Source organism: Lampetra fluviatilis, chromosome 7, assembly GCF_964198595.1.
Source record: "Lampetra fluviatilis chromosome 7, kcLamFluv1.1, whole genome shotgun sequence".
Lineage (NCBI taxonomy): Eukaryota > Metazoa > Chordata > Hyperoartia > Petromyzontiformes > Petromyzontidae > Lampetra > Lampetra fluviatilis.
In genome coordinates, this window is record NC_136281.1 from 16,346,217 (window position 1) to 16,362,204 (window position 15,988).

Below are 15,988 nucleotides of genomic sequence, written 5' to 3' on the forward strand. Positions count from 1 at the left end.
AGCCCCTCCCCACCCAGCCCCACCCCCCACCCAGCCCCACCCTCCCCACCCAGCCCCTCCCTGCACGACGGACGGACACAATAATCCCCTGTGGGCTGGTGTAACCAGAGGTTCCTACCAGTATTATTTCTACTTCTGGTCTCCAATGGGCCACCAGCACCACCTACCTGCAGTCACTATAGACAGGTTCCAAGTGGCAGAATTGTTGAAATGAATCACTTTTGCGACACTCTTAATCCGTCAAGAGACTAATGGGACCGATAATATAATCAGGGCACGTCATCAAATCTCAGGGTGAAGCTACCACGTTTATGGATTTCTCAAAAGGAGGGACAGGTCCCCCCAAGTGCTACAATTGTATGGCTGGCCTCAAAACATTGACATTTCCTCTTTTTTGGTTTTAAACTAGTCAGGTTCCTTATAAAGTCTCTCTTGGTGCCTCGTGCTTCATCAACATGTTTTGATTGCATGGGGAAGTAGTGTTGAAAATGTGGGTCAATTTGTTTTTGCATCGACCGTGCAAGTTTAATTCATTATGCACTTGTAAACGGAACGATATAATCATCCCCAGTATTGAGCCATGACCTATCCACAGCTGGATAATGGCTTCCCCCACACTTGCCACCCCCCAGTCCTAAAATGCCACAATTCATCTTACTCCAGCACATGAACAAATCTCCTTGTTCCATCTCCACAATCATCCTCTGGGGGTACTTTCTCTCCCCAGGCTATATAGCAATGGGATGTGGATATATGTAATACGTCCATAAACTGCACATGTGGAATCGCTGAAAGTATTAAGCGTGATCTGTTATGTCTTCAATATATAAAACATACATGGACATCACAGCCTGGCATGTATTTCCTTTATTGAACGGACTTATCAAAGCATTTACCACCGCTAATTCTAGCAAGCCTTACTCACAACCGTACATATAGTATCAATGCATATGTTAACGAAATATTGGTCAGACACATCAAACGCACAACCTTTCAATTACGAGCCTTCATGAAAACGAAAGTAGCAATGTAGTAAATGGAGTAAACTGAGTAACATATTAGTTGCATGTACAGTACACCCCCTTTGTTGTCAATCCACTGCTGGATGAAGGCTTTCCCATGCCACAATGCTTATGGATTTGTTCGACCATACTTCACCACTTTGGTCAGTGTGAGTTTGTGAAGGTGCTCAGGAACATCACTTGTCGCTGATGTCACCTGTAGCCATCAATTACACTTTGGTCACCAGGTTCATAGCGCTGTCTGCGAACCACTGCACCACTTATTAAATTAAACAATGTGCAGTTAATTAAAAACTCGTTTCAGGCCAAGAACTTTGAAGGTCGAGTGAGAAATGTTAAAATAAAACATCTGTGCAACATAAATAATTAGCTGTAGTGCCTGCCCCATTTAGGAGCTACTTGTCAGTGGAGAAGGCCCTCTTGAGCATGGGCACGGGGGTTTTGGGCTCGAGCAGCGAGTCTGGGGGAGGGTTGCCGAGGCTGCACCAGTCGGGGATTTTCCCCGTCTGCCCATACAGCTCACGCGACACTGACCGGCTGCCCAGCACCTCCTGCAGGGCCCCGAATATGGCTCCTGTCGATAGAAGAATTGCACGAGTCAGTGACTTGGTCCGTGTGCAAAAGCAGTCGCCGCTTTTCACGACAATAATATCAACCGTTTGAATTTAGTTAATTACGATTAATGAGACATTTGTATCAAATTCTAGGAAATAAACGTTGATTCTGTTTAGGTAAAGTAATTTTGGTTTTGCCCAAATCTGGTGAAAAGGTTTTTTTTACCTTCAGCAGATATCAGGTCTGTAACATTTTTTTAATCTTGTTTTTTATTTTATTATTTCCCTTCTACGTGACTTACCAAAAGAACCAAGAATATGTCTGTAGCATTCTACTGCAATTACTATTCGCATTAAATGCCACAATGTGAATGTCACCATTTGTAATCCGAGCTATTACATTTGTTATACAAAAACAATGTAAGTTGCCAAAGATGGATTTGTTGTATTCGATTAAATATCTTGATCTGGTTGAATGGAAGAAATGACACCCAAACCTGCCCTTGAGTAGAGAACTCAAGAGAAAAATTAAGCATCTCATCCACCACAAGATGTTTCAGTAACTATTTAAGGGGGTGACCGTGCATGCATTGCAGTATGTATGTAGGGGGAGAGAGGGCAGCACCTCCAAGCCAGGCCACGTAGTTGGGCTTGGCGGGAGGCGTGTGCACGCAGACGCTGGTCACGGACAGCACCGCCTGGTACTTGGGCTGCTGTAGCAGCTGCTTTATTTCGGCCAGCAGGCGGTGGGTGAAGCCCGGCAGTTGCGCCGTGCCCCCCATCACCACCAGGTTCTTTGCCAGGGTCGTGCGCAGGTCCATGGGGCACTGTTGGGCATTGATGGAAGCACCGTCAAATCTCATTAAATGGGCGCAAGCTAGACTGATGATGGGCAAACGACTACACCAAAAGCTCCTTCATGCAGCACTGCATTGATAATCGTTGATGGTGATGAAGGTATCAAACTATTTCACCGATATTCACAATCTGACAAAATGGTTAAAACATCACCTCAGCGATTTGCACTATGATTTGCAATGGGATCGTGGGAATGTCAACATTTTGATATAGGTGAAACTTTAACCGACATGTAAAATGTTGCCTTTCTCAACAATCACATCCCCTACCACTGTTAGATTCCCAGACAGATATGCGTGTTGAAAGTAGTAGTTACTGCACCTCAGTGGTTAGCAAAAACGAAAGGGAAACAAGGCACAGACGAGACATGTTTCGCTGTGGTAAAGCCAACTCTTCCCACATATTTTACCATAGAAATATTGCCTTGCGATCGAAACGTCGTAGTTTTCTGTAATTTTTTATTATTTTATTTGAACCTATCTACGTGACTTTACCGAAAGACCCAAGAATATAGACAGGACTCAATTTGATGAGCAGGCCTCACCTTAACCAAGCAGTCCAGCATGAGGGTGGCCACGGATTTCTCCTCATTGTCCTGCACGAAAAGAATCTCGCACAGAGAGTCCCTGCAAAGCAAAGGAAACACCTCAAATTCACTGACTTTTCTGAATTTGTAATAAATGTGAGCAGTAAAAATGAAAATTCCAATGTGCAAGATAATGCAAAAAACTTTTTTAAAACGCTTACAAAATATTTAACTAAAATTTATTTTGTGTGCATTTTACATCAATTATGGTTTTTAGTCTTGAGATTTTAGGCATTCTCCTTGCAAGAGTGTGACTGGTTTTTGGTATCATTTGTTACAAAAAAGACTTGCAGTCTAAATTAGTTCTCACCCGATAAAATAAAAGTAACTAACCAGGCTATTCTCAATACTTGAATAGCATGTCATCATTGATTATTACTCAAGGTTTCAAGCTACTGTGCAACCTGGTGTACTACAGGAGTGCGTCTGAAAATTGCCAGGGATATGAGCTGCATGAAGAACGTACCTGATCTCTCCCTTGACAATCAGAATGTTCTCACCGTCCAAAGGGTACGAGACATCTGGTGGGGCAGTCGGCCGCTGTCATGGCACACACCACCACACACGATCGTAATATGGACAAGAACATCGAATGCATTGCCATGCTTTCACTTTTTAACACACTTAAAATCAAGTTTTCAATGAAGGTTTAAATCGCTAATGCATTGGGGCTCTATCTATTAGTCTGCCTGTCTTATGTGTGTGTATGTCTGTAGCAGAGGGCGTTTCTACTGTGGTATTTGGTAAGTGCCAGGTGGAGGGATTACCCCTCGGACAGCACCTTGCCGGGCATAAGTGCCATAGTGACGTCATCGCCACTTAGTGGCAAATGGCGGCTGTTATCGTTGTTGCTGTTGTAGCAGAGGGTCACAATAACGCTAAATAGCAATACAACTCCTAAAGATGATCCAATTTAAATAACATGTTAGTAAAAAGTTGTGTTACTATCAGAGACACACCCTATAGGAAATGAGCTAATTGTATTATAGAGTTGCCCAAAACTTGCCAATAAAAACCAACCGTAATGGATATGGCTGTTTGGCCACACTTCCCAATGACTTCATTCTGCGTGACATCATCTCGTTGTGCGGCTCCGAAGGAAACAACATAACTAATACTGTACTTCCAAGGACAAACATTGGAAAGCATTACAGAATCCATATTTGTTAAATTCTACTTGTGTAGAATTTTTTTCATTTAAAATCCCATCCCTTTTTCAGTCATATTATATATTTAGTGAATACAATAAATGCTACGTGAGCTTTGAACGGACCTTGGCGGACGCCTCCGTTGGGAAGCGTGCGGCCTGCAGCTTCTGGCCACGCAGCAAGTCCGACACAAAGCACGTGCGAACTGCGACCGGCACATCACAAACCCAGAATGAATGATACAGCCAATCAAATCCTGAACCACAACATTTTAAAATCTCCAAAACATTGTGCACTTTTTTTTCAAATTTTCTTGCTGCGGATTTCACACCTGATGATGATTGCTTGTGTTGCAGTCGAAACGTCGTGATAATTTTTATTGTTTTATATTTTTATTATTTTATTATTTCCCTTCTACGTGACTTTACCGAAAGAACCAAGAATATGAATCCCTCCAGTCACGAAAGCTTTAAATCAAAATTTAGAGCCCATATCCTCATGTGCCTATGGAGGATATTCCAATTCCTATGGCAAGCACTGTCTAATCATCAAGCAGCACCGCTCAAAAGTTTGGTGGTCACTGTTTTGACTCAAGAGAAATTAATTCTGGCAAGGACATGAACTCACAATCTTACATTTTGATGCCTGCTGCTTTACTAACTGTGCTGTGAGATCACAGCTCTGGGGAATAGATCTCATACAAAAAACTAAATACAATCATCAAAAAAATTCAACTCTTAAATCTCATGCGTAAATATATATCCAGTTTTAATATCATACTATAATCAACAATATCCTTCAATTCACCAAAGCAGACAACTGCGCTAATCACCACTTACACACCACGTCTCAACCAAGGACATTCCTGCAATCAGCATGCAAAACATGCCATGCAACTAAACAAGAGCAGATGTTCAGATTATAACGTAGCTAAATTGCCTAATTAACATAATATGAACAATAAATCGTGACTTTAAAAAAATGTTATCATGCCACAAGCCATTTTGACGGCTTTCATGCAGAGGCATTGGCAGGTCAATGCGCACGATGTGCCGTCGCCCAGGAGTGGGGGGTGGGTATGCGGTTGTAATATTAATTCATGCACTTCTGTTGGCGCTTTGTAATGCACTACCTTTGATGTCCTCCAAAACATCCTCGGGTAGCAGAGAGGGGCTCTGACTGGGCTCGCTGGTGGCTTCCGCTGGGCTTCCTTCCTGCAGCATGGACCTCAGCTCTCTGCAATGACCAACCGGCACAATTAATTAATTTCTATTTGTTATCTACCAATTCCATCATTCGAAGCAAGACACAATCCAAAATGTGGTACTTTGAACAACCCTCCAAATGATGGTCATGGGCCACCTTAGCCCACGTTAGGGATACACTAAGGGGGAAGGAGGAATTGTTTGTCAAGGTTTTGGAGCCTTACCTTAGAGATCGCAGATTAATAAGGTATGGGAGATTCCGAATTTGTTTTGGGTTAGATCGTGCATAAAATACCGTAAACCCTCCACCGGACATAAGCAAATTAATAAAAATGTCAAATGAATAAAACGTGCCATATGTATTACTCTCCAACGCACGGGTGTGTTGTAACACAGCTCAACACTTATTTTCTACCACATACCTAGGCGTGTGTGACTCTGGTTTCTAACATGCGTTTAAAGCAACATATTTTTTCATTAAATTCAATTGTGACTTCAGAAGAACAGTACCACCATACTGCCCTCTAGTGATGTCGCTGCAGCATAACTTCAAGACTTGCCAATAAATGTGTCACAACAAACCCACACGATGGATAAGTCAAGATGCTTGGTGCATGGTGAGGGCCGGTCAAATTAGGCCATTGGGAGTCATTGTGCTCCAGGACATTTCACCATGATAGATACTTTTTTCGAGTTGTTTAGTTATCAATGCTGAATCAATTGTTTTACTTAACAGAAAATGTAAACTACCATGCCATCAATTGAAGATATTTTGATAAAAATAACAAAATATTATTTGGATTTAACATTTCTTCAAGCGGGTGGAGTTGTGGCACAGTGGTTAGCGCTCTACACTTTGAATCCAGCCACTAGGGTTTGATGACCGGCCACGGCAGACGTCAGTGGTGGCACCTCAGGTCCTGGGGCTCTCTCCCTTCTCCAACCCACATTGACCAGCATGGTGAAGTATGGTCAATCAACCCCCATGACTAACTTGGAAAGGGGTGGAATTTTTCCAGCAGTGGATTGACAAACAGCTGTGAATTGTAAGAACATGGTGAGAGCTGGCCTGATGAGTGTGTCTATCCAAGGGAAACCCTCGCAAAACCTCTGTGCCCATGCGACAGAGACGTCCAAGTCAAAGCTGACCTGTGTAATGCTTTTCCTCCCAGCGGCATTGCCTCCCAGGCGCTGACGACCGGGATGCCTTCACAGACCTGACATCACTCAGGAAAACTGAAGTCATAGTAATTTCAAAAATTCTAGAACAATTACGCATCAAGCATTTTCACGTGGTAAACAGCCACATGGCTCAAATATTCTTAAAGTTAGAATTACTGAAAGTTTCTCACAACTGAGCACGTGAACTAGGAGGAAATGGGTCATTTAACACAGTATACATCTTTTTTTAAGAATAACCTTTCTGATATGGCTATACGTGGTCTGTTTTCACACTTTTCAGATTCATCCTCTCGTAAACAGGCAGAAGCAAGACTCCTTGAGGCTCCGAATGAAAAAAATGTTTTGCCCGGAGTGCAAGACTTTAGGGTCGGCTAACGACCTATGTTTAGTCATTTCCATACACATACTGGTTCAGTCTGAATTCATAGTCTGTGCATGCGTGTCGGTATGGGTTTATGATGTATGCATATCTAAAGATTTGGCTTTTTTTAAAGCAGTAGTTGGTATTCCAAATATCCCAATTTTCAGGAATAAAGCATGCACTTTTGTGCAGCCATTCTTAGAAAACCCTTTATGTCAGAGAGACTGTTCATATTCACAGTCCTGATCATAACAAAAGGTTAAATAAGTCACATTTGGCCAACTCTCTGACTTGCAAAATGGTATATCCACACAATGAGAAATGAAATCACCCTTTAGCCAGACAAATCGAATATTAATTATATGGGATGCATAATTAATTTCACAACACCCACTACCCAACCTAAACTACCATGATTATTTCAGCTAGTCTCTGTAATCCTCAGTATTTCCTGAAGGTCAGTCAACCAAAACATTGAGATCCTCATATTCTTTGGGTCTTTAGGTAAAGTCACGTAGATAGGTTAAAAAAAATTACAACGTTTCGATCGCAACACAAGCGGTCATCAGGTGGAGAATAAAAAATAATATGAATTCCTGCAGTGATGAAAGCTTTAAGATTGAGTTCCTCCTTTCACTGACAGTGTGGCTTTTAATAGTATTTTGAATTAACCTGTTATTTAAATTAATTCAAGGATACAGGTAGGACCAAGGTTTCATTGTATCCGCAGTCCATAACAAGTGCTGTGTTGATGCCCAGGGTCAGAACAGCCATAAGGTGACTTGGCGCAAACAGAACCGAGGGGACCTGTAAAATATCAAACAAATATCGAGTGAAACACTCAACGAACGCCATGCAGCCAGCAGAGTCAAACATCACTCGTAACGAGTAACGTTTCTACCGGATACAAGTCACCACGTCTACAATGCAAACTAAACCCTGGCAAGTAAGGCCTTCAAATAATTATTTTTAATATCAATAACATCAACGAGCTCTGTATGAATAATAGGCGGCTTACCTTATAGTTATGTTCTTTTAATGTGCAGGCTGCGCTGGTTAGTACTGAGATTTGACATTTGGCAGTCGGCTTGTTTTACTTTGTTTGAGAAGCTACCATAGTTCATGATATTTTCTTATAAGCATCACACGAAATATGTGTTTGCATACTAACAATGCCCATTAGATTCCCAGCAATGCATCAAACCCAAGGGCCATCTTCAAACTGAAGCAACAACTCAAATGTCATCGCTGGCAAACAGGCATCCAGGAGGATGCGCTCGGATTTTAGGATAAGGATTTTCATTTAGAGGCTGCTTAACTAATCTAAACCATTTCAATGCCCTGCTGCAGTCTAGCCAAGGGGACCTCCAGTGGCAGCTGTCCCTGTGTGGTAGAAGATATGTGCAGCACCTGCCTGCAAATTAACATTAGTCTGCCAGCATGGGTGCAATGTTACTGTGTGGTTTATCTCAATTAAGTAATCGGAGAGTAAAATGCAGACCATGATTTTACACTGCACTGTGTAGGCAAGAAAGGCTGTGCACAGAACTGTAGGTGCCAAGTGGAGGCCATGCCTCGAAGTGCTTGAAGAAGACCCGAGCGACGGCTTCACGGAAGTGCGTCGGACACAGCATGGACTCCACAACCACGACGCGCCGGTCCCGTGGGTTTACGAGCAGGTGCCTGCACAACAAGTATACATGCTAGATCGGTGCGTGAATGAGTGCCACCGTGTCGCTCACCTGTTTTGTAACCATTAACCTTCAGTTTCTAAACACATTCCTGCGGAGGGAGCTGGTAGGAACGTTGGGTTGCTCGGTCAATGGCCAGCGTCAACGGCGGCGTGGTGTATTCCGCATATATGCCCGACTGTGAGGGCGGGCACAAGCCGGCGTGAGTAGGTTAAACGTTGAGTTTTATAAGGGAACCACGGGGTGACCAGCCCCTCCCCACCCAGCCCCACCCCTCCTACCCCCCCCACCCAGGCCCACCCTCCCCACCCAGCCCCTCCCCACCCAGCCCCTCCCCACCCTCCCCACCCAGCCCCTCCCCACCCTCCCCTCTCCACCCAGCCCCACCCCTCCCATTTTTGGATGCACGACGGACGGACGGACACACTAATCCCCTGTGGGCTGGTGGAACCAGGAGGTTCCTACCAGTATAATGCTCTACTGGAGTAAGTCTGTGAGACCGGTCTGGGAAGCACCTGAAGTAAAGCACGTGTATGAAGTCCTTCAGGTTCTGGTAGAGCTCATCCGTGTTGACATGATATTGCACCACTTTCACCGGCTGTGAGCACACACCACACAGAGGGGAGATGGTTTTTATAAACACGCATAAAGAATGTTATTACAAAAAGCATCTTCCATAAAATTTACATCTTCATTGACTTATGCAGGAAATGCATGGAAAATGTTACTTAATGCCACCGACTCCAATGGCTTGTTGCATGTTCCTTAATTTCTACTGCTTATAATGACATCAGCTTTACAAAAAATATGTTATGCATATGACCCGCACATGCTTACAAGACGATATCTCTATTAAAGGCTGGACAATCGTAAGAGCCATCGCGTTGGAGGGGATAGGCATACCGTGGACGTCCCCAGACCCTTCACCTCACTGGGCAGGATGCATCGTGGCCCAGGCTCCCCTGCAAATCCACATCTGGAAATACACGAACCACACATCGCCTTCGTTTATACACTGCCAGCTACGTACCAAACACATTCCTGCGGAGGGAGCTGGTAGGAACGTTGGGTTGCTCGGTTAATGGCCAGGGTCAACGGCGGCGTGGTGTATTCCGCAAATATGCCCGAATGTGAGGGCGGGCACAAGCCGGCGTGAGTAGGTTAAACGTTGAGTTTTATAAGGGCACCACGGGGTGACCAGCCCCTCCCCACCCAGCTCCACCCTCCCCACCCAGCTCCACCCTCCCCACCCAGCCCCTCCCCTACCACTCCCACCCAGCCCCTCCCCTACCACCCCCACCCAGCCCCTACCCACCCACCCTCCCCACCCAGCCCCTCCCTCCCCATCCAGCCCCTCCCTGCTCGACGGACACAATAATCCCTTGTGGGCTGGTGTAACCAGGAGGTTCCTACCAGTATAAATAGTGTATGAACAAAAGCGTTACATCTTTACACACGTCTATTTTATGCAAGAGCAGACAAGTATCACATTGTACAATCCAAACCTAAAGTTTGTGTGCTGGTTTAACCTTGATTAGAGATCACCATCACGGTTTAAACATGATCGTTACACAAGTGTACACTGGTTCGCTCCGACTAGGAATCAGCATTGCAGCACATCCGCATTATACAATAACAAATACGTTTCACCTTTATTGGATATCATCATTATATTTATAGCCATGTTCAATCTGACGTGGTAGCTGTATATCAGTTTCACCCTTAGTAGTGATCATCGGTGCAGTGTAGCCTTGTCACATGTGACAAGAATGTTAACTCTAGATTTGAAGCTTTCGTGACTGCAAGGATTCATACTCTTAGGTTTTTTCGGTAAAGTCACGTAGGTAAAAAACAATAATGAAATAATAATAAATGAAAATAACTCAATAAAATCACAATGATTTAATTGAGTTATTTTCATTTCTTAATATTTCATTATTGTTTTTTACCTACGTGATTTTACCAAAAAAAAACCTAAGAGTAAGAATGTTAACACTGGCATCACGCTTCTTAAAGATCATCATTGTAGCACTGCCCATGTTACAATACAAGACCGGTGTGTTCAACAATACCGGCATCGCCATTATAATAATTCTAAATGCAGTGTCAGTAACGTTACATTACAATTATTTTTCATCTCATGAATGAAGCTTGAGATTAATATAGTAGATCTCTGTAACGCAGTCAATGTGCATGGTGTGACTCATTTTCCGCATATGTTAGTTTGCAAAAACACATTACGTTTTAGATAATTAAATGGGGGTCACAAGACATCTGGACCACCCCGTACTGTGCGTCCTGTACCCCCACAATACGAGGTTGAGCGAATGTAAGAAACCATCACGAAGGCCCAGGTGATGAGCATGAACGCGGGGAACCCATAAATCCCCCTTTTGTCAATTCCACTGCTGGATGAGGGCCCCACCACACCGTGCGGATCGTGGGGGTGATGTGACCATACTTCACCCCGCTTGGCCTCCTACACCTGGCGGACTGGGGGCGCATTGTTACAGGCTCAGAGGCCCAAAGCCACCATAGACCTGGGCTTGGCCGGGTCCCGTGGCCTGGCCCCGTGGCCCGGCCCCGTGGCCTCCCGTGGCCTCCCGTGGCCCGACTCACTTGGTGAAGGCGGCGCCGAAGTCGAACACCACCGCTGTCTTCTCGCCGCCGATGCCCAAGCCCTCGAAGAGCGGCATCGCGGCCTTCCCCGTGCGCCACTCCCTCCAATCTCCAGACCACTCGGGCAATGGCGCTACAATCCCCAGTGCACACAGGATATAAGCACTAACAAACTCTAGTGCATATAGGCTATGGAACTATATTTCCAAGTGCACACAGGCGAATGGTATTGTAATTCCTAGTCCATACAGACTGGTACTACAATCCCTAGTTCACATAGAATAGAGTACTGAAATAGCTAGTGCACATAGGATAGATAACTATAATCCCCAGTTCATACACGCTACGGCACTAGAATCCCTAGTGCATACGGACAATGTAACTACATTTCCCAATGCCTACAGGCTGTGGTATTACAATCCTTAATGCATACAAGCTGCATGCACTACACAATCCTCTCGTCTGATTTACAATGTAAATTTCGTATCGGAATCTCAACTTATGATGCATAGTCTTTTATTATCAGCCAGCTCTGTAGTTTAGTTGTGTATGGGTACCGTAAACAGTGTACGTTAAACACGCCTAGAATCACGGTTATGGGATCATCGCAAACCTGTCAACCCCCCTTATCAGTGTCCGACCCTATTATTACAGACACATTCAGGGCTTATTGGCCACGCTCATCCTACAAAGACCCATCACAAGGGAGAAATACAAACAGTCTAAACAATTCTAGATAGTCAAAACAATGTGTCTTGCCCGTATTGAAACGGCTGTACGCCGTATGGACCTGAAAACTCAATTTCCCTGGACTAGAATACGGGGTAAGCCATATTACTTGGGGGCCGTCCATAAATGACGTCACGCGATTTTGGACGATTTTTGACCCTCCCCTCGTCACACGGCGTCACAAAAAGTCAGACCCCCCCCTCAAATATGACGTCACAAAGCTCTGCCCTCCCCCCCAAATAAAACATGCTTCAAATCGCTTTAAACTATTGTCATTGTAGTGCGCATTTAATGTGGCGCTGCACTCTGATGTTGTATGAGAAAACATGTATTAAAACGTCTATTTAATTAAGTAGAACGTGTTGTCTATATTTATTGAAAGTTGCGCATTTTGATGTGGCGTCACATTTCTCACCCCACCCCCTCGTCACACATCGTCACAAATGTCTCACACCCCCCCCAGGTGCGTGACGTCATTTATGGACGGCCCCTTGACAGTTTCGTGGAAAGTCATTGTTGACGTTTCAAATGTTCGATTTTCGAAAGCGTATGTTGTCAATGAAACCATATATTTTAGAAAATTGAACGTTTTACGGATTAAACAAAGCAGACGAATCTGCGACACGCAGGCACTGAAGTCAACACCCAGCTCACACGGGCACGACAAACCCCACACGATACGTGGAGACTGTCTTCTTGGTTCTTTCGGTAAAGTCACGTAGAAGGGAAATAATAAAATAATAAAAATAAAACATAATAAAATAATTATCACGACCTTTCGGCCACAACGCAAGCAGCCATCCTCAGGTGAAGAACAGCGTCTGAATGGACGTGGAGACTGCTTTAGCATTTACAGCTTCGTTATCATATCGCACCGAACGTGACAGTTTAACACGTAGCAGGCTTTGGCGACCAATGTCATCCATAATAGAGGGTTTTTTGGGGGGGGTTAGATCGCGTAAATATATAAATGTGTCGTTAAACCCGCCACCACCCGACACAGCCAACTAGTAAGGGTTGTCACGTAAACAGAACGTGGCCAATTCGTCACTAGTACAGCACTAGTGTATAGTGTAGTGTATAGTGTAGTGTATAGTGTAGTGTACTAGTACAGCACTAACCGGTTGTGTGTTGGAGAGCCCAGCCACAACATTTACAATATGAGTACTGTGACGTTTCGTTTATGTGTATTACATCTGGCAGCTCACCGACATTTATTCATGCGTAATTACAGCTCGCTTCATCAGGCTGTCGCCTGTCGCCTGATGAAGCTAGTTGTAATTACTGCCGAAACGTCGTATTTGTAGATTTACGCGATCTAACCACAAAAAACCTCGAACGTCACAAAACAAATCGGTCTAACGTACAAAGCACATGCGCAGAAAGATGTCTCGTTCATATATCCCTTCGTCTTCATCAAAAATACAAGTCTGTTTTACACATTCCGTCAGGCACGCGGCCTTTTTTTCCTGAGGTGCATAATTTCAGCAGCTTTGATTCGATACAAGCTCACCCGTGGACCGGTTTTCGACACCCATCGTCTCATCCCCCCCCCCTCTGTCAGAAATGTGGTTATTCATGTTCTCCACAGGCAAGCCTGTTCGTGCATGGCTCGTGCACACAGATGCCTCTCTGCACACACCATCGTCCGCACTGACGCGCCTCTTATTGATCGATATTGTCTTCGGTTTCACAGAGGCAGACTATAATACAGTACAGAGGAACCGATTATTTTTACGTGCTTTTTTTACATGTAAGACCTTCATTTTCCACATCATGTTTCACGTCATATTTTTCTTTGTATATATATTTTTAATGGTATTCATCTTTTTGACCCTCCAGTTATCTGTTTTAGTTTTTTCCTCCTCAATCTCTGGGGTTCGAGTTCTTACCAAGAGACATTCTCACATGTATAGGTATATTTTGTATTTCTTCAAATCTCACGTATCATCAGACATGATCAATCCACTGCTGGATGAAACCCTTCCCAAGATCTTGTCATCTCTCACGGTCTTATAACGGCAAAAATCCACTCAGCACCTCCACAGGAGCCGATTTAATTGCTCCATCTCCACTCTGGACGTCCACTAGGGCATTTTCCCTACTTTGGCTGCCACTCCGTTTCTCGTCTCGCCCATCCGGCCATCATCTTTACTCAAAATGTGTCCTGCCCAAGTCCACTTTACTTTTCTTCACGGTCAATATGATGTTCTCAAAATATTGATTGGAGAAATAAAGACAAATATAAGTGGAGACAATATTTGCTGTCTTAGGTTTTCTGATTGCAGAAATTATAACATACATTTGAGAGAGAAAAAAGCTAATTATAAATCCGGTGTGTGCAACTTTTAAAAGAGACTTGCAGTTTCAGTGAGCCTCCACCAGGTTACCTGAAGGCCCTATTGATTGTGTTTTTTTAAATGTAGCATTCAAACGCAGATTCACAAAGTGCACCCATGAAATTAAAAAACTATACACTATTTGTATTTAACCAGGTAAGGCTCACTGAGCTATATAGCTCTTTTTCAGAAGCCACCTGACCACAGGGGATAACTCAACGAAGTGGCTTATCATGTGGAAATGTATAGCAGCTAAATGCTGTACTCTAAACGCGTGTTTGTAAATGTGGGGGGGGGGGGGGGGGCGGAGGGGCTGGAGAAAAATCCACGTGACCACGGGAAGAGAGCCACGCAAACTCCAAAAAATACAGCAGGCGTCAGGGTCGTGATTTAACATGCGGCGACCTCCTGTATACCTGGCGAGGTGATTAACATCTCGCCAGGTATACAACCACGCCCAATTCACACCTCAACGAGTAGCTTATGTAATTGGAAGATGGATTTTAAAAAAGATATACAGGGTGTTTGAAAAATATGTGAACACTTCCCAGAATTTGCAACAATACCACAATAAATGTGCCTTTGGGCTCTGGAGACCACCTGGATAAGATTCCAGGCACGCGTTGACAATGATGGCGAACAAGTGCAGAGACTCTTTGACTTTTTGAAGCTATTAACATACATTTGTTATCATGCCACAGTGTATTATCTGCCCCTTTCCCCATTAAAAACAATGGTCCCATATAAGTGTTAACATTTTTTTGTAATATAAACCCAATGGACCACACATTTTCAAAGTGTACCCCAAAAATAAATCCCCTTACAGCCGCGTCCATTCGCACGCGGCCTCGTCTTGTGTTGACAAGCAGCGACGCCCCCCCCCCTCGCTCACATTTACGCACTGACTCTCACAGGACTCTTGCTAATTCGCAATTACCGCGCTAATGTGTCTACTGAATTACATCGGCTCACACCCCGTTGGTTGAAACGCGGCTCACGTTTAAATTACGACTTGCGTGGCGGTGCATTTGGTAGCTTCCGAGAAGCCATCGCCAGTGAAATCACCACCATCCATTCTTCATCCACTGCTGTTTTCTTCATCCCTCGATTTTACATTTTTCGGACCAATTGCATGATATCGACCAGCATTGATGCACCGTAGTAGAAACGAGTATCGCCGTGCATGCGGTGTAAATGCGCACGCGTGTACGGGCGGAGGTTGCCGTTTGAAGTAGCCGCTAGCGATATTGTCGCACGGAGCGCATGCCAAGTACCTTGGGCCACCGCAGCTCCAGCATCATCGCGTGTTTCTCTGCTTGCCGTGTTGGTGTTGTTGTTGTGCGCGCATCTGCGCACGTGCGCGCGCGATAACGCAGCGCGTGCACCCGACCCTGACCGGCTCCGCCTGCGCGATGCGGCGACCCCCCCCCCACCCCCCCGGCATGGATTGCCGAGGAGAGATGCAAAAAAAAATCCATCCCGATGTTTTTTTGTTGCTCTCTCTCTCCCTCCCTCTTCTCGCGCGAGCAGCTTCTGCAAGCAGCGAGACGCAAACCCTGCAGGGCTCGGGCGCCTCCCTTTCATCTCCTAACCGCGTCCTGTCGCATCCCATCAAATCTCGTCGCATTTTTCATCCACTTTTGATTTGTACGGATTTTTAAAAATATATACCTTGGGTGTGCCAGCGAGAAATT

At 44.6% G+C, this 15,988-nt stretch overlaps 1 protein-coding gene across 1 annotated transcript; it reads right to left on the minus strand.

The window, feature by feature from the left end:
- Positions 1-855: 855 nt before the first annotated feature.
- On the minus strand, positions 856-15,878 carry ACTR10 (actin related protein 10). The gene is given in 15 exon segments (XM_078858684.1): positions 856-1,596; positions 2,202-2,403; positions 2,979-3,060; positions 3,487-3,560; positions 4,294-4,373; positions 5,301-5,404; positions 6,523-6,590; positions 7,616-7,723; positions 8,491-8,599; positions 9,123-9,205; positions 9,511-9,583; positions 11,227-11,359; positions 15,569-15,611; positions 15,613-15,720; positions 15,723-15,878. Coding segments are annotated over 15 exon segments (1,602 nt in total). The 3' UTR covers positions 856-1,417.
- Between the last annotated feature and the right edge of the window lie 110 nt (positions 15,879-15,988).